At 36.8% G+C, this 25,610-nt stretch overlaps 1 protein-coding gene across 4 annotated transcripts in view; it reads right to left on the reverse strand.

Annotated features, from left to right (window-relative positions):
• Positions 1-25,610, reverse strand: part of LOC107100995 (voltage-dependent R-type calcium channel subunit alpha-1E-like) — a 150,353-nt gene that overhangs the window by 30,500 nt on the left and 94,243 nt on the right. For 2 of the 4 annotated variants that reach the window (XM_015399725.1, XM_015399734.1), the window contains exons 6-24: positions 22,856-22,959; positions 20,911-21,069; positions 18,996-19,186; positions 17,807-17,910; positions 17,323-17,438; positions 16,953-17,006; positions 12,624-12,716; positions 12,251-12,460; positions 12,040-12,152; positions 11,767-11,879; positions 10,048-10,179; positions 9,374-9,443; positions 9,138-9,255; positions 8,157-8,224; positions 7,861-7,952; positions 2,513-3,406; positions 1,254-1,486; positions 847-958; positions 300-429 (exon numbers count right to left, since the gene is read on the reverse strand). In XM_015399725.1, coding sequence (XP_015255211.1) covers positions 300-429; positions 847-958; positions 1,254-1,486; positions 2,513-3,406; positions 7,861-7,952; positions 8,157-8,224; positions 9,138-9,255; positions 9,374-9,443; positions 10,048-10,179; positions 11,767-11,879; positions 12,040-12,152; positions 12,251-12,460; positions 12,624-12,716; positions 16,953-17,006; positions 17,323-17,438; positions 17,807-17,910; positions 18,996-19,186; positions 20,911-21,069; positions 22,856-22,959 — 3,106 coding nt within the window. The remainder of the gene's footprint in view (positions 1-299; positions 430-846; positions 959-1,253; positions 1,487-2,512; positions 3,407-7,860; positions 7,953-8,156; positions 8,225-9,137; positions 9,256-9,373; positions 9,444-10,047; positions 10,180-11,766; positions 11,880-12,039; positions 12,153-12,250; positions 12,461-12,623; positions 12,717-16,952; positions 17,007-17,322; positions 17,439-17,806; positions 17,911-18,995; positions 19,187-20,910; positions 21,070-22,855; positions 22,960-25,610) is intronic. The other 2 variants (XM_015399742.1, XM_015399749.1) reach the window with 2 other exon arrangements.

A 25,610-nucleotide genomic window follows, 5' to 3' on the forward strand; every position in this document is an offset into this window, starting at 1 on the left:
TATATATATATATATATATATATATATATATATATATATATATATATATATATATATATATATATATTGTATGCACCATAAACACCATGTCAAATTCCTTTTAGTAAAAACCAATTTGGCAATAAACCTCATTCTGATTCCGTACAGCTATTTTCTGATATGTGTCTGTATGGAGCTATTATTGGCGCACTCTCCCTTGTGCAGGTGACCACTGACTTGCACCAGATGACTTCTGTTAGGATGCAGTTATTACAGTTGTGATTTATAAAGAAATGATGTTCACTGAAGCAAACACCAACCTTATTCCAGTCTGACGATGTAGCTACAGGATCCTCTGCAGCCAGTGCTATGCTGCTAGCAGCTATGACCAACAAGATGCACATTTCAAAGTACCTGAGGTTCACCACATAATGACATGCTCGCCGAACCCTGGGGTAGAAAGAGAGAAGAGGGATTGTATTGCTTGCAACTTAAGAAACATTGGATTTCATATATACTGCAGTAAAGCGAAGAGGGGAGTAGTATGACAGTGATGTTGAAATCTGATTAATACAACATAGTTCAGCATATAAAAGTGACCTCAAATTAAGGAAAATATTTTCTGTATGTACTTCAAAAAAGTAAATAGTATAATCTATTGCTAGACTCGAACTTTCCAATTAACATCTGCTTTATTGTTTACTGTACTTTTCCTAATACAACGAATACAACTCTCTGGCTTTTGAAAAACAACAGAGCTTTATTGACCTCTTTATTGCCCTTTGGAGTCTGATCTTAATATTTTTGCAGAAGCATCTTAGCAACATTATTAGTCATCAAACCAAAGTGATTGTAGTTGTAACTCACAGGTTGTCAGGTTTGAAGATAAACATGCTGTCTGGGGTCACAGTGTTGGCAGGTTTTGTCTCTTCTGCCTCTTCCTTCTCTGACTTACAGGTTTCTGGATCCTTATTGTTGACTAGAAAAGGTGAAAAGAAGAAAGTAAAGTTACTTTCACTGTTTTTTTTTTTATTATTTGGTTCAGGTTTCTACTAGGGAAACATTTCAAGAGTTCCTTAAAAACTTCTTTTTATTTACAATCTGGTTCAATCTGGTAAACTGTTTAGAATAAAATAAAGGAAACCAACCACCTCTCTAGATTTATTTCATTCCCATTTTTTCACATTAGAAGAAAAAAAAAAGGATTTACTTAGTGTCATCAAACAGTTCTCTTCATGGTAACATCTGAAATAAAATCCCATTTGTGCTGCTACCTGTAATGGTGGAGAGTTCAAGAGATGGCTGCACATCAGGCATTTCAATAATCACACTGGAGCTAAGTTTATCCCGGTCCCGCTCTGACTCATTTTCTTCATTGTTATCCTCTTCCTTATTTGGTGCTGTCAGCTCAGACTGGTTCAGAGATTCATCTAGCTTCTGAGGGCACTGGTCACCAGAAAGGATGTCTTTTAATTTAGACTTTTCTCCCTCGTTTTGGTGGGCCAGTCTGCAGATGCAACACAGCAAACACAAAAAAAGGAAGCAGAGGTGTTCTGAGGAGCAGACAAAACCCGACATGCAGCCATCAGCGTAGACAAGGAAAAGCACAAAGGTACAAGAACTGAGTGGCTGAAAGAAATAGGAGAGAAACACACTATAACACTGAATGCTTTTTTTTTAATAGAAGAGAAAATGAATCCTCTCATTTGAAGACACTTAATTTAAGATAAATTATTTTTTTTTATTAATACCTTTTTTTTAATTATTTACTTTTTTAAGACCCAAAAGTTACCCCAGTCCACTCTTGTGCCACTGGTGTCCAGTTTAATCTAACAATTGCTTTTTCATTAACTAGAAGATCTACAAAATTCTCAGTCAATATTTTGCAAAAGAATACGGTGTAAATTTGAGCATACTGCGTACTCTGCAAAAACGATCTATAAATAAGTCAATATTTCTTAAATTAAGTGTATTTACCCTTAATTTGAGTAGGAAAATAAGATAATTTGCCTAAAGTAAGAACATGAGATGATCTGCACTTGCCCTCAATTCAAGAACAAATGCACTTATAAAAAAAAAAAAAAGACCTATTTAGATTTAGATTGCTTCCAGTGTAAAAAAGGACTTAAGGCTGTTATTTCCTTTCTTTACTAATTTGATTCTGTGCATTTTTTAACCAGTTTCTCCCTTAAACTTTTGAAGAGTGTTTGGCTTGTTTAAATTGGATCCCTTACATGCATTGATGAATGTCATCATTGCATGTATGGATCATTTTCACAAAATAACATTCTGTAAACTCGTAATTTAGGGACAACACTTATTAATACTGAATTGTAGGTGGTAACAGCTTTTAAGAAAAATTTAATAATATATAATAGAAAAGTACATGTTCTCCATATCCTGAAATGAGACATTTATATGCTGTTGCAAGCATTTTTTTCATGAGTTACTTATTTTTTAATGAAGGATATGTTTCTGAACCTTTTCCCCCTGTTGATGAACCAGTGGTCAAGTTCATCCTTGATTATCTCACCTGCTCTCCTGGTGTTTGCACACCTCTCCATATCTGTTCTCAGGCTCTGCTCCTTTCTTCACCACCACTTTCCCAGTATTTACTTTGTTTTCGTCAACATTTGCGGCACAACCTATGTTTCCTTCATTTCCAGGAGAAGATGCTTGAGTTCTAGTCCCGTTGCGTTGGTCGCAATGATGCCCCTTTCTGCCCCTGATTTCACATTGACCTCCTTTCTCAAGAATCAGTGCTTCAACATTATCTGGGGGTCTAAACTTTTTAACATGCCTGTGTTGACGTTCTGCGTTTAATCTTGGGCTTCGACGTTCGGTAACGTGCTTGTGGCTAAGGCCTAGTTTTCTGTTTTCGGTGGTGGATTCTGAATCAGGAGGCTCTGGTAAGCTTAAGCATGGTACATTCGTAGGATCCAGACCCTCTGACTCCAGCGCTGACATAGGGGGTTCAGGAAGGTAACCAGGATGAGGAGCATCCAGGGGCACATCCATAGACGAGCTTGGAGGTGGGTTCTTGCCTGGTGAGGCCAGAGGGTCAGTTAGTCCCTTTATGCTCCCTGAAGGTGTATGCTGCATGACCTTACGGTGGAGCGACAGGGGACGTCCATGAACTAAAGCAGGAGGGCCATCTTTTTCCTCACTGGGACTGCTGAACAAGATCTCTCTGCTGGACATCTGCCGGTGTCTCCTTAGCTGACTGGTCCTCTGCTCCCAAACAGACATGGTCATCCTCTTTCTCCTTTCTCTCCTGGACATGAAAGAGTTAGAGGGTTTGAGTGGTGGAGGTGGGCGGCCCTCTCTCATACTGCCCTGAGCCTCCTCCAGGGAGTAGGAGTAGGTCGGCCGGCTGCGATGTATGGCCCTTTTCCTGTACAAGTAGGGCCGCCTCCTCCGGCTTCCCCTGGGAAGAAAACAAGACATAACATTACTATAAAATCCAATTAGAATTTAAGATGTTTAATATAATCAGAACCTTCGATCGTCATGTTAGCTGTGTTTATTCGATTCACTCCAATACTAGACTGATATAGGTCTACATGCAGTGGTTTTACCAATAAACTTCTATTTAAACCTAAAAACAGGCAGCTTAATTTCTGTTCAATTCAATGAAAATAACAAACAAAATATGTACGCCAAAGAATGAACTGAATGTAAGAAAGCTTATTGTAGCCAGTTATTTAGTTTCTGCAATGAAAAGCAATCAACTAGATTGATGAAATTAGTGGAAATTTTGAAAGCCAAGGATAGTTAAAAAAAATAACTGTGGACATCTGCCCCCACTACATTATTTTTCATAATTGTTTTACTCAGGAAAAGCAACTTTATATTTTTGTGAATGCGAATAATGAAAATCTACCTGAAATATTTTTTTTCCTGATAATTGTAATACAAAAAATATCTTTCCTTCAGATATGGCTATTTGTTTTTCTATGAAACCTTACCCTGGTGCAAAAAAAATGTGTCTTGTCTATTCAGATTCTATTTACACTATTGGGATTAGATTTGTAATGGTTATGTTTATTTATCCATGTAGATTGCCTTTCATTCTGACACCAAAATAACAGAAGCATTGATGAGCAAGTTTTGTGTAATGATATTTATTTGCATAAAGCCTTTTTTTTCTCTGAGCGTAGATTTCATTCATTACAAAAACCTTTTTTATTTCACATTATTATGAGATGCTTCTATCATTACCAAACAAAAAAGAAAAATATATGTAGTGGGGTCGTCAGATCCTGGCCTACACAGTTGCTTACATAAACAGTGTGATGCAGAATGAAATTAGCTGAATTGATTTGAGAGATTTATATGAACTGAAAGAGTTGGTCAGGACAGCACAGGACAGAACTTGGACAGATGACTGAGGGACTTAAATAAGCAAATCGAGCACAAACGAGTGAGAGATTCAGAGAGCTGAACAGACAGTGTTACTTACTGGAGCGTGGACTCTTGTGTGGTCCGAGTTATCAATAGGCGTTTGGTTGAAAACAAGACATTAGTGCTTTTCTGAGCAGAGGCAGAAACACGCCAGGAGACACGCACCAAAAATGACATCTTATAAGAAGAGTGCTGGTTACAAAGAGAAATGCTAAACACCAGTCTGTGTGATGATGTAACCAGAGATGCAAACATAAAACTAAAGTGACTAAATTGCTGTAACTGGATAGGAATGCTGGGTCATACATCCAATTTCCAATTCAACTAATTAGTTAATATTGGGGCTGGCATATACTGTACAATACAAGCACTGCTTTTAGAGCAATACACATAAACATTAAATCCCAATTGTGCTATCTTATATTCAAATCAATTGATGGAGGTTGGTGTGTGTCTCCACTGGAGCCAAGCAAGCACATTGACCAACATGATGGTTACAGTATCAATAAAAACAGTTAAAAACATTTAAAAACATCAACAGTAAACAAAACATTGATAGACACTCAGAGCAAACAGTATGAAAACAGATATATGGGCTCCGTCAGCAAAAACACAAGCAGGAAGAATTCATCTTTGAGGTAAAGCAACGGTGCCGGGATGCAGCTCTGAACACCAGTCTCTTCAGACGTGGAATCATTTAAGAAAGGAAAGTCAAGAGCTGAGAGTGTTGATATCAGATTACCATATGCAAAATGGTCGAAGAGGATTTGTCGAAGCAGTTTAAGGAAAATTATTGAAAGAAAAATAACACATGCACTGAAAACACCTGTTCTGCTTTGAACGAGAAGCATTTTCAGTTAAGTGGGTTTTTAGTTTTTTTTTCCTTTGATCATGCAGACCATATGGCATGCAGTCCCAAAGCAAAACCATTATCTAAATTCAACATGCAGTAATTTTGTGTTCAGCAGCTGGTGTCATGCAAGTTTCTCCGACATCTTTAGGGCAGGTAGAGTATTTTTTTTTTAAGATGACATTTATCTAACACCCTAAAAGTTCAGAGGATGCTGTTAAAATGTAGATGTCAACCCTGACAACCTTGTAATAATCCACCATTCCTTTAGATTTCCTTTGGCTAGCCTTAAAGCAAAGAGCAAGTAAGAATACAATACCTTCTTAACGCTACTATTTTATCTAATGCCATAGAACAACACACACTAGATAATAATCATAAAGTAGAAGAAAAAGATACATGGTTTTCTATCTTACAAATTAAAATTTGGAAAGCTGGCACGTGTTTTCAGTCCTCTTTACTGTGACACGCCTAAATAAATTCCAGTGCAAGCATTTATTAATCAGGAGACTTTTGGCAAACTTTAGGAAACTAATTTGATGCTGCCACCAACATTTCCACAGATATTTTGTAACATGTGGTGTAAGCATTTTCTAACAGGCCAAAAAGACTTTTTTGATTGGTTATTATGCTTTACCTGGTTCAAACCCCATCATAACAACTCCTTTAGTCAATAATATCCTGTTCTCTGGAATACTGTTTTTTATTCTTCTAAGTAAGAATAAAAAATATTCTTCCTCAGAATATTTTTTAGTGTCCCACAGATTTAAATGCAAATCTAAAACATCTATTTTTCAAGGCTCGTATTTTGTGCTTTGCTAATTTATATCCTTTTCGATAGTTATTTTTATTTCTTCTGTTTTTGATTTGAAGATATTTCTTTATGAAATGATTGGCACTCAAAATGTAAACACAATGTATGAAGAAATTTTTCTTTAATTAAAAATCATTCCTACATGGCAAAGAACACCTCAACAACTCCATAAATGGAAGTGGATTCCTAATTATGCTTGCTGCAGATGTAATGATGAGGGAAAATCTATTCTACATATTCCCAAGACTTTCCCTGCTTCCCAAAATTTGGTTGAAGAATATTATGGAGGTAATCTTTGAAATATTGGTAAGAAGGTTTAATGTCACTGCCAAGCTTAAAGTTTTAGGCTCCACATTAGAACTCCCAGACTCACACTTCTCACCTATTGAGAAGAGGTGGCTCTGACTACAGCAAAAATTATTTTATTGAGACACTGGATGAAAAAGAACCCTCATCCTGATGATGAATGGCTGACAACTATGGTTAAACTGGCCTCTTATGAGATAGTGACATACAGCCTCCCATGTAAAATGCATCAGTATAATTATAAATGGTCTGCCTATACTAGCTGGCTAATTGTAAAGTAGATTTTGAAAGGACGGTGTGACATGTTGACATATTTTCTGTATGTTCTATAAAATAAAATTCAATCAGGTTTGCATTACCAAAAAAAAAAAAAAAAAGAACATCTTATGCTGAACTGCTCCCATGGTTTCAAGTTAACACCAATGAGCCTCTCCTGTTTCAGAGAGCAGCAGCTGCTGCTGGTCTTGGTAGGTTTGCAGGTGTGCCATACTCTTCATGATTAACGATCCTCTGGGAAATGTTCAATGTTTTTAATAATGCAGCCAGATAAGGCCTTACTCTGCTTCACAACTCACCCCCTGACCTATCTAATGATTCTTTTGGTATTCATTAAGCTGTTTGCTCATTATTGTTCACTAAAAAAACTCTGAGGTCTCCAAAGAACAGCATGATTTATAACGATATTAAATTACACACATGTATACTCTGTTAACTAATAAGGTTACTGCTGAAGACAGTTGACTAATGCGGAGTTATAAATGTGCACACACACTGAGGTTTTTATTACTAAACTGTTTTAAAAAACTATCCACCATTTTGTTTTCTACTTTCCAGTCATATTTCTTTGCACCGGACTGTCTGTAAGATCTTAGTGAAACACCTGTTGGTTTGGCTGGTATCATGACATATATCATGACAGTTCTTAAGCAAGCAATTCTTAGGAAAAAGAGACGGAAACAAGAACGATCTTAGAGGAAACAGAATTTCACCAAAATGTTTAGTTCTAGCTCAGTGGGTCATGTTCATAATCTGTGCAAACTTTTTCACATGCCCATGCAAAAAGCTGTTCCTTGATTCACAGCGTGCATACAGAGTTTTTCACTTCTGTTCATGCACATGCACTTCCAAGATATACGACAAGGCAAAGTTCAATCAGTTACTGAGAAACAAAATCTATTCTGCAAGTAGAAAAACAAACAAACAGGGTCATATTACTAAATCAATCAAACCATTGATCTTTTAGCTCTTCAATCTGGCTCAGCAGCAGCACTATAGTAATGGAATGGACAATCCCTTATATTTTTTTCACACTATAACCCAGATGTTCTGTGTAACTTGTTTCTTTAGTAATTCAATCCAAACAGAAAAAACTGACAAGCCATATCTTAATGGTAACAGAAAATACAAACTGATGACTGAGCCCTTGGCACACATTCCCAACTGAGGAAAATGAAAGATAGGGAGTAAGGGGGAGATTAAGCAGTAAAAGGCTGCATACAGAACTTACTCTGAGGACATGAATGAGGAGAGCGGTCCAACTTCCTTTGCCTTCTGCAGAGCATGCTTCTGGTTAAAAGCTGCCTCTGCTTCCTCTTCATCCTGATCAAGAAATAAAAAAAAATAAGAAGAAAAGACGCAGCTTAGGAATTTGAACACATAAACATTTTAACGCATAATAAGATTAACAGAGATAAAAGACAAAAAAAGAACAAACATTGACCTGAAAGAACAGCAAGCAAGAAAGAAAGCAACAAGAAAATGAGAAGAGAAACCAGTTAGCTCAGGCTCTTTTAGCTTTAATACCTTGGTAAGTTCTTGGGCGTTGGCGAGGTTATCCACAGCGATGGCCAAGAAGACATTCAGAAGTGTATCTGGTCAAAGATATGTTAAGGTGTCTCAAAACTGGAAGTAGTACTTTGAATTTGAGATGGTTTACAGAAAAGCTAGCAGAAAGAACACAGGTTCCTCTCATACAGTACCTTGGAAAACCTTCCCAACTCAGTAACTTTGAGAAAAGGTTGACAAACCAAACATAAAATACTGGGATTTTATGAGACAGGTCAACACAAAATACTGTGAAGAATACGAGTGGAAGGAAAACACGTGAGGTGTTGCATGCATTTATATTTCACCAGGTTATCGGGTTCATTTGGAATCCAGCTAAACGATAGTGTCCATCTCTATGAAATATCTTGGTATAACTGAGTTCTAAGCGCACCAAAGGTTTGATGCCCAGGTCAAGAAGAATGCTGGAAGAAGAGGAAATATACCAAGCAATAAGTGTGGCACAGTTACAAACCCACTTAGCAGTGTACCTAAATTCATTATTGAGAATTAATGTGAAATATTGCCAAGAGAACAATAGTTGTTTATTTATTTTTATATTTTTTGAGACAGGATAGTAGGTTGGAGCTGATGGGAAGATGGATGGAGCGGGAAACCCGGCAATTCTGGGAGAAAGTCAGTGGTTACAAAATAACTGACTTAGATGAAACAAAACTAGTAAGCTGGTCTAAAGTACTAATTTGTCACCTCTCTCTCCCTAACTAGCTAACTGAGCTAACTGCACACTCAGTAAAAAAAAAAATAAAATAAAATAAAAAATACAACAAGTATACATATTCTGTAAAATCATAACCATGCACTATTTTGTGTTGGTGTTTTACATGAAGCTCAAGAGGCACAAACCATTTTTTAAAGCACAGTAATTAATCCCCATGGTAAACAAAAAGCATTCAACTACAAATTGGAAAATAAGTTCATTATAAGCAACAAAAAGGATACAGTTTCCAAAAAGAGTGAGAACTATAAAGTAAATAGAGGACCACATCCCTGACTTCACTCCTCCTTGGGAGCGAATGCCATTATACATAACCTCATTCCAGTCCTCTCCAGTCAGGATCTGTGAAAAAAACACCCACAAACCACAGAAATACAACAAAACACAACATCTCTATAACCATCCTGAAGTCTGATAAACTAATCTGCAGATTACTCATTTGTTCATTTAATTTCCAGACCTGAAAGACAGTCATAATAGCTGCGGGAAAGGTGTCAAAGTTTGTCGGGGTGTAGTCCTCAAAGATGAACCTGAAAGACGAGACACTGTTAGTCTGAATTTATCTTTTTTGTTTCATTTCCTTCATATTTTCTCTCTGCTGAAGCCAGTCCACTATTAAAGCTATGGTTGTCCAACTTTACCACTTTTGTCTAAGTATTACTTTCTTTTTGACGTCACAATTGTAGATTAGCACAACATTTTCCCCCTGCATTTAACCCATCCTTATAGAGGAGCAGTGAGCAGCTTGCAGCACCCAGGGGCAAGCTGCTCACTGCTCCCTGTCTGAGGCTTCCACCAGCGAGTTTGCAGCCTCTTCGGGATGTAAATTGCTCAATAACCACTAACCCAAAATTCCCCCAACTTGTGTCATGAGAGACACCTTGTAAGAGAAAAAAAGAGGAATATCTGTGTAAGCTATAAAGGTCTAAATTATTTCTTCAGACTATGCATTAAATTGTTTTGTTAAAAACAATGTTTTCTTTAACCTTCCTATATAATAATTAAGATTTTTTATCTCAATCCATGCTTTAGTTTGAGAAAATGAACAACCAGTAGTAATTGCTGCATTGCTTATCTGTTTCCTAATATTTTACAGAATCATGCCAAAGAAGTTGAAGGAGACATTGATATTACCTGCCACCAAAAAGCTGCATGCCAAGGAGTGCGAAGACAACAATGAAGAGAAAGAGAAGGAAGATCAAGGAGATGATGGACTTCATGGAGTTCATCAGAGACACAACCAGGTTTCTCAGAGACGCCCAATACCTTGACAGTAATCAAATATCACATATCTGTTAAAATCTAAAAAGTAGTATATTTGATATAAGCATTCTGTAACTTAAATTGATTGATAATTGATATCATATCTAAAATAGTATTTATTAGAATGGAACCTCATTGGAAAAAAACAACTCCACACTACATAAGAAAGCAGAAAACAAAGCTCTTTTCAGCCATTTTGTGCCATCCAAGAGTGAAATATATTAATTTCCATTTTTTTCCCCAAAATTTGTTGATTGCGGTGATCTTTGTGGGCTATATCACAAGATCTCCCCCGATGTTTGTATTTGTATTTGAAGCTGTCACTTCCCCATCAAGTTTTTCCATGCCGAGCTGTCCGAATAGCTACAAATTTTCCTAGGTGCCTGAGGTGGAAATTCTGTCATTAAGGTACAGTAAAGTGGAGGATGACTCAAAAGTCATAAAGTTTATGTATAAGTGTGTATAAGTGTATAAATATGTATATTCTACTTATTCTAAGTATGTAAATGTGACACAACTGTGCTCTAATATTAATGACAATGGCCGTTTCTCAATATGCGTTCTTGTGTGCTCGTGTGTTCGTGATACGTCATCAGCCTCAGTGAGAGCACTGTTCCAATTGCCGAGAACGCCAGACCGAGAATGCACCATATCCCCGTATGTTGTTCTCGCCCCACCCTCTTTATCGAGTATGCATCAGAGCATAGACTTGTCCGTTCTTGAGATTGACAACTGTCCCAGCATGCACTGCGGCAGCAGCAGCAGTGCTCCGTTGAAAGTTAAAATATGTCTTTTCTGTTGCTGTTGTTCAATAAAAGTACGTTTTAAGATCATTTGGGGCGAGAACATTATACTTTAAAGCGTCAGTATATGGTCTATTTACCGATTAAATGCGTAATTTAAAAAAAGATTTCCGAAGTTGAGAGGACCGCGGCAACAAGCGGACCTCCGAGGCAAACGGCAGCCAGGGTTAGCTGCAGCCCGTCTATAGCCCTACAGTATCTCGGCATAGCCGTGTGTGAAGGACCGCTGGCTCTGATGGTGATTTTTTGTGTGTTTTCATTTGATTTGTGTTTATCTGACTGTGTCCATCATTATTCCCCCACTAAATGAAAAAAGTAATAATTTATTATTATCTAGAGACTATTAATAACAGGAGGTGAAATGCAGCTCTAGATGAGCCAAGATTGTGGTGACGTCACATGTACACTTCTGTTCTAATTGACCCATATCTATGATGCTTGCTCCCGTTCTCGCGAAGTCCATACTTTCCTGTGTTCTTGCCAAGACCGGACTTGATGAGAACGCAAGTCCATACTTGCATTCTCATGAATTGAGAAACGACCAATGACTGCTTCCTGCTGACCTGCGACCTATCCTACAACCCAGTCACGACTTGAATCCTATCTGTACCAAGAAGTTTTTTTCATAATACACTAGTGTAAATAAAATTAAAAATATATATATTTCCTTCCCACGATCCTGCAAAGTGAGCTAAAGTTGGGACTCATTTGTTATGTCCTAATGTGTCCTTGTCTTTTGTGATGGGAACCTAAAGAAGACAAGAAAACAAAAGAGCTTAAGACGTACTTGGTGATTTTGAAGATCCTAAGCAGACGGAGAGCACGAAGGACACTGATACCGAATGAAGTCCCCGGTCTGAAGAAACCCCACAGCACTTCAAAAATGCTGCCAATGATAACCTACAATATTTGAGAGATTTGTCAGCCGTGGTATGAGAAAATTTTTCATTTTAATCATAACATTAAATAGAAAAGATAGAAAAGAAAAAGGGACAAACGTATGATTGTGCCATTTTAACTGAGTCATATACATGTGGAAAAGGGAAGGTGGAGTACTAACACTGCAGTCAAAGCAGTTAAAAGAGGAATGAAAGTAGAGACGCGGCCCCAAGCTGTACATCTTCAGGAACATCTCTGTCAGGAACAGAGCGAGGAACAGAAACTCTGCATAGTCTTCAAAACAACAAAAAAACATGTTAAGGTGTGGAAATTCTTCCAAAGCTTGGTATTTTCTGATATATTAGTCTTGCTCAATAGATTGTACAACTTACAGAGAAAGTGGGACAGCCAGGGAGGCTGGTTGTGGTGCACAATGGCAACACACAGTGTGTTGAGACCAACAAGGCCAAGCACCGTCCAGTAGAAAGTGTGCGTCTTCACCACACGGCGAATTGAAATCCGGAGGAGACGTTCTTTACGTCGAAAATAGGCAGTGGGACCCCGTTTTGCACTTCGAATGCTGGCTCTGGGCATCGGCATGCCTTATGGTAGGGGGATAGTGGGTAGATGAAACTATGGTTACACTTACATAATGTAACATACCAAAAACAGTGACCGATTTAACCCCAAACTCCCGCAAAGCTCAGTACAAATGGATATTCATTTTTAGTTCAACTGAATGTAGCTTAGATAATATCCACTCACCCACAGAAGAGATATCGCCATAATGTTCATCGCCTAAATGGCCCTGATGTGCATCCATGCCTCTCCTCTTTATAGTGGTGGCTCGCTTCAAAACTTAGGACAATAAACAAAATCAAAGGTATATGAAACACAATCCTATATGTTAGATAAAGCTAAACCTTTGCTTTGAAGGCTCTCAGTTGAACTCCTGAATGCATATTGTATTCATGTTTGATTGCAGTGCACAATAATGTTTAAATAAGGCTAGAAATCTGATTACTGACTGAATGCAAAGCAATGAAGTAGATAAAAAGTGCCCAGAGCCTAATGAGTTATCAGGCATTTTAAGCCAAAGGCAGTGAAACTCAATAATGTCGCAGCTAAATTAAATAAAAACAATCATTAATGTTAAAGCATGGCCAAAACACCTCACAGTGCAATCCAAAAATGTCAGAAGGAAAACAATGCTTGAAATGACTAAATGGTCTATCCTTTTTATTTTTTTATTAAAACCATTTTCACATATCTTACAGAATAGAGAAAAAATAAATAGCACAAAGACAACAATGTATAAAATCAAGGTTTTAACAGTCCAATAGAATTTTAGACTATCCACAAAAAAAATTAAATCTTTCTTCAGTCATTTTTTTTTACCTGGGCATCCATTTTTTTCTCACAGGCTGAATGAGCTGAGACAATTAAATTCAAACCAATTTAGCAAAATAATTGAACACAACCACACAGCATGGAGAACTCTCCTGTTCTCACAGACAAAACTATGGTCTTCCCTAAAATACACTTTACCAACTCTATGATCCAAGTTAAAGCACCGACAACTTAGGTCAAAAGCTTAGAATCCATTGTATTTGATTTTTTATGGCAATCTTAACCCCCAAAAACCTGTTAATAAACTTTGCAATGCAGAACACATAGCCCACATGTTTTGTTATGTGGAAATAAAATAGGCTCATAAACATTAAGCTTATTACTTTTATTACACAGAAAGAGGGGCAGAAATACAGATAGGCAGACAGAGGAGACAAATTAATATTTTAGACCAGCTACTTGCTGGTTTTGTTTCATCTAAGATTTCTTGGTTTTAAAAGACTAGAAAAGCAGGATTTTGCAGGAGCAGGTCAAGCTCCTGCTTCAAGCTCCTGCTTAGAGGCCGACCCATAAACGGTCAGTCAAACACATTGCAGTAGTTTAAGGTGGGACATCTACCTCTGACAAAGGAGAGACATGCTGAGCCCATAATCAAACCCCAATAACATGGTAGCATAGGATGAAGTACACATAGCTGCTCCTATCACATCTTTTTCATCAGAATCAAAAATTTTATCTTTCAAACAGGAACAGCTAGTGTGTTATAAGGGTATTTCATTCTGACTCCTCAAGACCCCTGCAGCGTGAGATAAATTAATTTTTATCTCTAACTGGCTAAAACCAAACTTTGGTACTGTAGGTGGGCACTAGGTTTTCCTACATCCAATCAGCTCTGAAAGGGCAGCTGCATGCTCTTCTTTCCGAATGGCTTCAATGTGAGCTTTCCCCGACTGAAGTGTTGAATAAAACCATAACCTCATCTGTCTGCCTTTAATGTCAAGCAGCTCTCAAAATAAGGTTTTAAAAATAGAGACAAAGCGGAAAAGAGACCTTTATCAACAAATTTATGTTCATGTTGGTATTTATACTTTAACAGTTTCAGAATCGTTAAATGAGGTAATTGACAGTAAACATTAAAACTAGTATAAGGAGAGGGCTTAATAATACTCATACTGGCCATTTTCCACTCTATCTGCTTGATAATATTTAGTTTATTAAAAAGTATGCACAATATGGCCATGTTCTGTTTATTTCTGCCTACTATTGCTTGACATGTATTTATTAAGAAGAAATGAAATGCAAATTAAACATATCCTATTGCAGGGTTTACTTTCTTGGCTTGAGCACCTGTCCCACGTGGATTTGCTGGTTTAAGGTCATACAAACACAGGTCGCTATTCCACCAATGATGCCTGCCTACTTTGACGCTGGGCTCACTCTTATTTGAATGTATTTCATTTTGCAAATATGATTCTATGTCAAGATACCATTTTTGTAGAGCTTATTTGCTAAGACATATGTTACATCCAGCTTCTATGTGTGGATTAACTAAATTGCAGTAAAAAGGACCACTAAAAAAAACAAACAAAGTTATTGTTCTCACCAACTGATGGATAACTGATTACGTCTCATCTTATTAATACATACAGTACTTACACCTTTTAGTTAACAAACAAGTTCTGAACCGGCTTACAGTCAATATTAACTCAGGGATTTTTTAATTATGCACACAAACATTCCCAAGAATACTGCTTCCCACATAGTGTTGTTTGCCAAAGGTGGGAGGACTCAGCCCTGTCAACACATACACAAATCTATGCTGCTGCCTTTTCAGGCCATTGGTTGCTAAGGCAACAGTAGAGCACCACCTTTCTTCATGATCAAAACTATCAGAGCATCCTTACTTATTGCCATCCAAACTGAAGACAGTTTTAATGTCCAACACAAACTGCAGTGTTTTTTTAACATTTCAATGTCAGAGTGACCAGGTTACAATGACTCCATGCTTTGTAGCATTTACTGTGTGTTTACGTGGGCCTGTGAGAAAATGTCTGTGAGTGTTTTGTTGTAAAGTGCAGAAGATTTTAGCTGTCAACATGAACATCACCTCTTTTCTACTCTTAAAAGATCCTGGGAGCAGCCAACAAAAAAAAAATAAAGCCCTGTTGCCCCCAGAAAGAAGAAAAGGTCACAGTAGAGTAAGGAGGCTCAAAGCACCGGTTATCTATCTGCTGGTCGATAGATTAAACACTAAAAGCCTGATCTTCCAAGAAAGAGGCGGCAAATTGCATGTGCAATTTATTTTTAGTATTTGCAATAATTGGTTGTGTTCTGGGCGATCTACAAAGATAGCTGCACAAATATTAAAACGTGCAAACCGATCTGGTTACGCCTTTTAAAGGGTGCAGATTGCATATTCTATATGCAGTTTGAGAGTGGTCATGAAATAAAGCAGAGGCTTAAAGCCATTGAAATGGAGGTTACAGTGCACCTCAAAGCCCATCTCAAAGTTATGAACATAAGAAAATAACATCAATTAAGAATATAACATAACATGCTTTGTACACAAATCACAAGATGTCACAAGATGAATAGATTTAATATCATATTTACTGTAATCCACAATGATTTACACAACATGTTTATTAGATTGGTAAGTAAACATGTAACTTTAATGCAGAAACACAGATGTTAATAATAATGTTTTGCAAGATTTTAGCAGTCTGTAACAGCATTTAGACACACTGCTCTTTCTTACAACTGCTCAAAGGAAGAGCAGTGAATTTAAAGTTTGTGGGCAAATGTTTTTAATCCATATTATTCAGTTAATGTGACTAAATTTACTGATGTGCTTCATCATGTGCTCCACAACTATGGTATTATATGACTGCGCTTAGAATAGATTTTTTCTTTTAATTAAATCAAATTAGGGCCAAAGATCTGCTAGAGATATGCTAGTCACATCCATTCATAGTAAATATGCAGAATGTAATTTGGATTGTTCAGGCATAGATTTGCATCTCTACTATGATGCATAATGATATTCTCTTTAGAACAGAAAGGGTGTCAACTGAAATATCAACAACAACAAAAAAAGTCTTATCTACAACTGTCATTAGCTTCTACATTTAGCACGGTACAGATGCATGTAGAAAATTAGGTCTAGATCTTGAGGTTTTTTTCAGTCCTGATTTGCACTGTTACACCTTTTGGAGAATCTTCAGTGATTTAATTCAAATCGTTGCCATATGTTTAGCAGATCAGGCCAATCCAAGCCTGCATATAGCCTTGCTGACGTTTACACACCTCAGAACAGATGTTTTGAAATACATTAGCCTATCAACTTTTCAGGCAAATAAAAAAACGGAGCAGTTCTTTAGTCTCACATTGCTGTTTTCATATAAACAAAAATATTTTGCATGGTTGATGCAAATATGCTGACTGAACTGATCTGTACTAAGAGAACATCTGATACATCCAAACCTCTAGAAGAGATCTGCTGTCTTAAAAGGATCTTCAGCTTTACAATCAAATGGGACCACCACATATAACTTGAAAACCATAAAAAATGTAAATTATAACACCAAATGTAAATTATATGGCCAAAAGTTGTTTTAAAAATGACACACATCAACTTAACATTAGAGCCATGGGCAGCAATTTAAACACAGGCTTATGGGAATATATTAAAATATCTTAAGTTACTAAGTCAATCTGAATGAGAAAACGTCACTGCTAACTCACCGTCCAATGCAGACGGTCCTGGATTCCTATTCTCCTCTGCAAGCATAACTTCCTCTGCAAAGAAAATATAGGATCATAAATGAGCATCTTCAATGTGAAAACAAACACAACCCCATGTTATTTGTAACCACATTTCCAGCTTCTTTACTTCAAAACGAAAAACTGGAATATTTTAATAACAATAATAATATTAGTAATAATACATTTTATTTTTAATGTGCCTTTCAGGACACCAAATTACACTGTACAACAAAACAATCAAAAATACACAATATCAAACAATAAAATTCCATCAATATTGTATTAAATACTCTACAGACAGCAGGACTCATCTTAAATATTCTGTATTGCTGTTTCCTTCAAAACTCACCCGCCCGGTCAATCCAGGCGCGGTAACCATTGAGCTCTCTTTCAATCTGCTGCTGACGTCTCAGCTTCATGAAGGCCCGGCGGTTCTCAACTCTCTCCCTCTCTTTGGCAAATTCACTAAAAAATAATAAAATAACAAAGCTGAACACATTAGAGGTAGTTTACTTCTTGAGAACAATTGAGAAACACAAAAAACAATTTGCCTGGGTATGAATAAACTCTATTTAGGTAGAATTAGTAGAGAATATTTTTTCTGCACTATAGGCTCCTCTTACTGCTTAGCCTGCAGGACAGTCTATCTTACAACTACCAGAACAACAAATATTTCAGCTAACATAAAAATGTTAAATTAGTTATGATGCCTTCTCTAAACTGGGCTGTTCTGTTGTTAAGTCTAAACCAAAGCTATCAATTGAAGGAAAATAAAAATACAGAAGTGAAAACCCCCAATTAATGAACATTATAACATGTAAAGTAAGATCTACCCAGAGAGGACTCCCAGAACCAGATTCAGGACAAAGAAGGAGCCGATGATGATGAGAGGGATAAAGTACAGCCAGTTCCAGGTGGGACCCAAAGCGTCATTGGTCTGAAATATCCAAACAAGAGTGAAGATTTATCAGTCTTAAAACTTCCCACCAATGGGTGTAGGTTTGCAATTTTTATTTATGACAAACATCAGGACACAAAATCCACATAGGGCTCCCTTGAAAAAGAGGTTTTCATTCTCAATGGGATTTTTTCCCCTGTTGAAATAAGTGTTAAAAAAATGTATCATTATATACTTACATGCATGGCAACAGACATCTGAGACTTTAGCATTTCTTTAGTTAGTGAAAGCCTACAAACTGCAGTTTTGTACAACTGCTTTGTCTGCATGTACAGTAGATTTGACATGGATGTTAGAAAACATAAAAGTAAAATAAGTACATAAAATTAAGCATGTTTTTATCATGTATATAATCAGGATGTGCATCATTTGTTAAAGCGCATGCTGCACATTACCTGCGATGTAGTTTATTACCACACGTGTTCAGAGTTAATTAGGCAATACAAGCTTTTTCCAAGCTAAGAAGATCATAAGCAAAAATTATTATTATTAGAAAAAGTGGAAGAATTGTTTGATACCTTTGTAAGACAAACAACCAGCAGTTGAATTTAATGTTTCACTTTTTTCAAGACTCTGGGTAACGTGCCACTGAATTTTGTGTTCCCCACAGTCACCATTTAGGCTTTTACTTGAAGTTTTTTAAACAAAATAATCATGCCACAATGCCTTTATAATGTTGCGCAGTCAGTCAGCCTTTCTGCAGGAGAGGGGAGTGTCACTTTGGGACAAATCTAGATCATTCTATAGTTGTTGACGAGCCTCTAGGATTGATTGGCAGGTGGCATCAGTGTGTAGTTGACAGTGGAAAGTCGGGGGGCAGGATAGTTTGAACACAGCAGGAGGTAGGTGCTGAGCATTTTAATTTATTAGTTTGATGCAACATGCAAGCCCTTTTCCTTCTAATATAATTATAATAAATGTTTGAGGCCAATTATCAGATGTAAGGGAAGATACAGCTAGGGTTCAGACACTCGCTCAGTACACAATAAAGGGTCTATTTGTGTCTAAGGTACAATTAGAACCCAACCAGAATAGAATTTTGAAAGGCAGACATGGGACCTTACATTGTAGAGAACAGTGGTCCATCCCTCCATGGTGATGCACTGGAAGACGGTAAGGACTGCAAACAGGATGTTGTCAAACTGGGTGATGCCATCATTAGGTCCAATCCAGGTTTCTGTGCAGGCATATTTGGTTGGACACTGACGAACGCCACACGGGAACTCGTACTCAGACGAGTCGACCGTCTCATTTCCTGAACAGAAAGGAAAACAGCTAACATTTGAAGCTGACTTTATCATTCTGTGTCAATAATGTTGCTGCAATAAAGTGGAAAATAATATTTGCAGAAAATGGAAATCTATCATTTTTCATGGATTTCAACTATTGCAAGTTATTGAGGATGGCTAGTATACAGTGAAAGCATGGATATCCTGTCTCTGATAATATATTTAAGTGACAGTAAGTCACTTGGACTTTTTTTTGTCTCAATTTAACTTAAAATAGGGGTGACTTAGAGATTGATTATTGTATTGCACTGTTTGGTTAGTGTATAAAAGACAGGCAAACCAGTTTGGTTCGGCTAAGTCTTCAGGTACTTACACCCTATGTGTCTAGCTAAAGATCAAATCAAATCTGTTTTATCTATATAGCGTTTTATATTACAAGGCAGTTTACAACCAATTAAAGCATACAGACAGATTGGCAAAAGTTTTCCATCTAGAGAAACCCAGCAAAGTGCATTAAGTCAATGTCTGTAGTATACATCCTGCTGGATGAGTGTGTAACAACACTTCAAACTCACTGACATTATGATGTCAATTTTGCAAATATCCCTCATATCGAGAATGCATGTAGCAACAGTGGAAAGGAAAACTCCTCTTTAACAGAAATAAACCTCTGGCAGAAACAGGCTCAGTCCAAACAACCTTCTGTCAAGATCAACCGGGTGTTTGACCCAATGGCGTAACTATCGGTAAGCAGAGACAGCTGTTGCTTATGGGACCACGACCTCTTAGTTAGTACTGACACCTGGTGGGTCCACTACACAATTGTAGATTAGGACATCTCTTTGCACATGTAATGGTGCGAAATGTTCCTCTTAAACCCACCTGATACTGAGGTGACTGACCGGACCATATTTATAATGCAACACATGTCAGCCTTCTGTGTGTTGCTATACCAAACAAATCTGCCCAGGGCTTAAAGAATCAGCAGCGCTGGCGGATCTTACATAACAATATTCGTGAGCAATGTTTTCTTCAGCCAATTAGATTCCAAATTTGCCCCATTGGGCCAGTGAGCGGGCCCACCTGTACATCAGCATTTTCTGTCCACTGATTGGTCAGTTAGAGCAAAATGTTTACAGCCGAGTTAAGCTAGCAACAATCTGCATTTAGATTGACTTTTGTTAAAGTTTTTCTGGCCTCAATGGCTGATACTAAATGCAGACACTAAGACTTCCTGCACAAAGAAAGAAGGACAGATTTAGTTTATAAATAATCAGCATCTCTGGTGAGAGTGATATTTTATTCTCCTGCTTTATTCGCTATTCTATGTAGCAATTAGATGCATATTGAAACTGAACCGCTAATGGTGATGTAAATGTTGTGGAGCTGTGGTTATAGAGTAGAAGATTGTGGTTACCTTGACTTGGCGTCTTGCTTAATTGATCTATGTATTTACCCTCATTCTAATCTTTCTCTTGGTTATACCTGTGCTTGTTACAATTCATATTTGAATACTATTGGGGATTTCTGATATTAAAATGCGAAAGAGGTGATAATAACCCCTTGACACCCATCGTTGCAAATTGACAGATGTCAAGGGATAAGAGGTGGATTAAGTTGAGGGGTACCCACTGAAGGCCTGGGTACCATATGCTTCGCCCGCCACTGACATTGAGGCACGCATCATGTCTATTCAGCACATCAAATCAATGGCAATAAAGATTAAATAAAAAAGAGGAGTCCAGCATACCTTGTATTCCTGGCTGTGGTGTGCAGGTCCTGTGTAGTTTGCCACTGTAAAACTCCAGGCCGATGATGGCGAACATAAGGATTGCAAAGAACAGCAATAGGCCGATCTGTAGTAGCGGCACCATGGCCTTCATTATAGACTTCAGAACTATTTGTAGACCTGGACATAAAGAAAACATAGACTAGCTGAGTAAGTGTGTAAACCAACAGCATAATTTATAAAAAATAGCATAATTTTTTGTTTTACAAATGTCTGTTACATAATTAATGCTAATTATAAGTCCTTAATTTAGTTAGTTTTGAAAAACGTTAAAGTTTTGTTCTCTGACTATATCAAAATAAAAGTAAAATCTCTCAAATGTTTATTTTTTGCCCAAATGTACGTCATCAAGCTAAAATTATATTACTGATGCAAAATTTAGGACACATCAGGGAGTCACTTCAAGTGCATTTACAAGCGAACATAATACAGAGAAACAAAGCTGAAATAAAAAAATATATAAACCTTTACATTCATGTTCATACAGTAAGTATTCATGTGCCATTTTGTCACATTCCACTGACAAACATCATCTTATTTTATTGAGATTTTATAAGATAGACCAACACAAAGTCATTTCTGAAATACATGTCTAAAGCAGGACATTTCAGATTTTTTTGGGGGCCTTTCTCAGGACAAACAACTGGATTTGGATGTAAATAAATGTGATTTATAAAAAAGAAACTCCCTGTTTGTAACCTAGGGATACAAAATTAACAAACCATGCAGGTCAAAAAATGACTCAAATTTTTTCATACCTTGAAGTATGTTATAAAACAAAATTCTCAAATTATAAATATTTCACAAAGAACTACCCAATGTGCCAATTAATCTGAAAACGAGTTTTGACAGCTGAAAACCTACCAAGACATACCTCTTGACTTAAAACTCACAAGCTGTGCACGAGGATCAAAACCAAGCAAGCTTTTAAGAAACTGCAAAAATCTTTCCATGAAAATTATTATTTTTGCAAAAATAATCATCTATATGGGCATGCAGGGTACAGAGAAAGATGTGCTGTGGCTACACTAATTAACTTTTGGGCCAACATAAAAAAACATAACAATACTCAGCCCCCTACCCATATTACATAATCCCCACAGTGAAACATGTTGGAGAAATTATTAATCTGTGGGGGGAGGAAAGGTAGTTAAAGTAAAAAGAAGGATGCACAGAGTTAAATGCACTAGGGTGTTTTTGCAGAAAACTCCTACAGGGTGCAAAAGATTTGGTTAATAGTTTACCTTTAAGCATAACAGCCTTAGACTAAAACACCCTGTGTAGGGTTTAGATTAATCATATTCAGTTAGGATCTCCTGTCAGGATCTATGTCCAAATCAGAATGTGTTCTGACTTAATTTAGTAATTTGGAGAAACCAATGGGCAGAAATACAGTATAAGTATCCAATGTGGGACAATAGCGGGTACAATTATTGACTCAGAGGTGTTGAATATTGATGTTCACCACAATGTCACAGTTTTTATTTGGGAAACAACTTTAAGCAAATTTTTTCTAGTTCTCTGTGTAGGTGTTTCTAAACAAAAGCATAATTAACGAAATATTTGGTTTTTGACAATAAATGAAAAGGTTGAATAAGGTTTGGATAGTTTTACAAAGAAATATTCATGTTAATGAAACCACCTTAGTCATTTGCTGAGCTTTGTTATGTATGCTATCCTTTTTTTTGTTGTTCCTTTGGTTAAGCAGATGAGAAAATTTGGTTTGAATACGTCTAAGGAAATTTAATAGAATAGATGCATGTGAAAAAAACAGCAACTTTAAAGTACCGATAATAATAGTTTGTTTTTTTTCGTTTTTCTTACAGAAGTACTATATATATATATATATATATATATATATATATATATATATATATAAACAGTTACTGAACAGTATGACACTCACTGGGTATGCCAGAGACCAGTTTGAGGGGTCGCAGCACTCTAACAGCCCTGAGAGTCCTCAGATCCACTGAGATGTTCATATGAGCTCCTGCTGCTGCCAGGATCCTAAATATAAAAAGGAACACAAGCCAAAGACAGAGACAAACAATTTTCCAATAAATTACACAATTTTATGCTTTATAAACTGTGTTGAGCTGCAGCAAGAAGACAGCTCCAACATATGTGAACAGTCATTGTTGGGGGATGGCTGCAACATTTAGATATGGAAGGGAATTATATGAGGTTCTGCAGCAAAGCCAAGATCACAGAAAAAAACAGGGTTTTTTTTGTTTTGTTGGGGGGGTCTACTTTTGTCTGTGTTTTGTGCGTGGGAGGATGGCTGTGACAACTGCTGTTTAGAAGAAGAGCAAAGAATAGCTCCACCATGGGTGGGCAGGGCACCCTTAAGCTTGAGAGACACCGTGCTTCTGGACAAATGCATCACATAAACATGGTTTCTTTCTTTTTTGGCTACCTAAAGCAAAAAAAATGCAGAAAAAAGTTGAATTTTTACTTTGGTGGTCTTGTTTTGTCTTATCTGCTCTTCAAATGCATAGACACCTTTGTGGCCTTTAGCTTTCACATTGATGGGTAAAGAAAACAGCATCTGGTGATCTGAGCCCCTGCTCCCTCATTAGTCTGCCCCCCTGTCTCCATTTTCTATAAATTCTCTTATGTTGCTCTTCATCCCTTAACCTCTCTCTGGTTCTCTCTCTCCTTCCTTCCATTTTTTTCTTGTCAACCTTATACCAATTATACTTTCTCTCTGATTTTTTCTCTATTTTTCAATTTTTCACTTGAGCTTACTTACAGACTGAAAGAGGGAGATGAATGGAAAACTATTATCAAAAAGAAGAAAGTTTAAGGTTCTGAGAATTGAGCCTCACAAAACCATAAAGCTTCAGGAAACATTAAATGTAAGATTATAGGTTGTGGGTTCCTAAATCACATGGGATAATCATTTGAAGCTTTATAATAAATCAGTAATCACATGTATAGACCTGCATGTCATATGCAGTATGACAAAGAGCTGCTTGGTCTGTGATTAGCTATTTATGTTTTAAAAATGCATTCAGGCTCCCCTATGCTAGTGATACCTGTTGTTTAATTCAGTGAGAATATTTCGGAATGTAAGGCATTGGTCAATTGGTCAGGCTATTAGGGAACATATGCTTGTCAAGAATGTAGACATTCAAACTGTCAAGTTTTTAATCTTTATTTGAATGTTGATTTTATCTTAATTCAGAAAACATGCATAAATCAGTCTAACCAGATTTTCTTTTGGCTCGTTGACTAAGCTTATTAGCCTCACCAGAAACAATTATTTATGAAATGCATTTCTTGATGCCTGAAGATGTGAACAAAGTATTATGAATGGACTGAACAATGTCAAAGGGAGAAAGAAACAACCTAGGGTTGGTTATTGAACCCATGACAACCAGAGACTAATATAATCCAAACTTGTTGCTCTAAAAGGGAAGAGGCTATAGAGACCTTGGGCAAAAGCCACACCATACGCAGGCTTTGTAGAACTAAACTGAAATAGTTTTGAAACAGGAAAAGTATAGAAAAACATGTAAGACTGTTAAACTTTCAGGCACCTTACAAATAGGGGATGGTATCCTGTTGCTGTCGACCACCAAACCAGTAAGTAAAGTCAACTTGTTTTTGAAAATTTTATTTACTAGGTCACATCATTTGCATTTATTGATACAGAATGGGATTTTTGTTGATAAAATTTTTTATAATAATTTGGTGCTTAGATATGGCTTTTAATTTGGAAATGTGTTTCAATAATTTAATTGTGATTTATTGGTGTTGAGTAAGTCTTGTTATATTCAGCTTATTTATCTGTGTTAATTATTGGTAGAAAGGTGTTACAGTAGATCCTTTTGTTTTAGTGCCTAGCTTATTCTTGGGGTTACAGCCTCTGCAGGTGCTTAAACTCTTAAGAACCTGCGGTGTAATAATAAAAAACAAGTTGGCTTAAGGAGAGCTTTACTTTGCAGCCATATTACAAAGCCAGCTTGTAAAAGGTCAAGCACAGAAAAGGGCAACTCTGATCCTTGGTAGTCCGGCCCCTAAATGTTTCACATCCCTGCAGGAAAGCTGACATGACTAGTTAGATTATTTTCTCAGATGTTCACTGTGTTCTGCATGCACCTCAGATTGGCTTATTCATTTAATTATCTATTTAACAGGCTTTCTAAAAACTGACCAAAACTGTTTCAAAGCTGTTTCTATGATCTTCTATAATCTAATTTTAGTAAGGAAAAAAACTTTAGTTCCTTTGTTTTTCATAATCCCTACATTTTCATCTAGAGTTTGTTTGTCCACTTTAGTAATGTTTTCCTTCTGTTTAGCTTAAATGGTGGATTAAATCACGATCAAAACTGAACAAAGGCTTGGTTTTATCCTCTATGAAGTAAATGTTCAAAGATCAAATGTTAACGCTCTACCTATGGGAAAAACAATAAGCTACTGATTTGTTGATCTCACCTGGATAAATATTGCATAAAAAAACTATCATAAATTTGTAAAGCCCTTTTTTCTTACATGTTTAGGCAAGTTGTTAATCAGATAATCAAATTTTTATTTACATTTACGACCGTATCCAAACAGCTTTCTAAACAGATCTGTAATAGAAAATAATCAATCATTAGATTATACAAAATGATTATTAACCAGGATTTATGTACCCAACAGAGCTTAAGCAC

Source organism: Cyprinodon variegatus, unplaced genomic scaffold, assembly GCF_000732505.1.
Source record: "Cyprinodon variegatus isolate N-32 unplaced genomic scaffold, C_variegatus-1.0 Scaffold30, whole genome shotgun sequence".
Classification (NCBI taxonomy): Eukaryota; Metazoa; Chordata; class Actinopteri; order Cyprinodontiformes; family Cyprinodontidae; genus Cyprinodon; species Cyprinodon variegatus.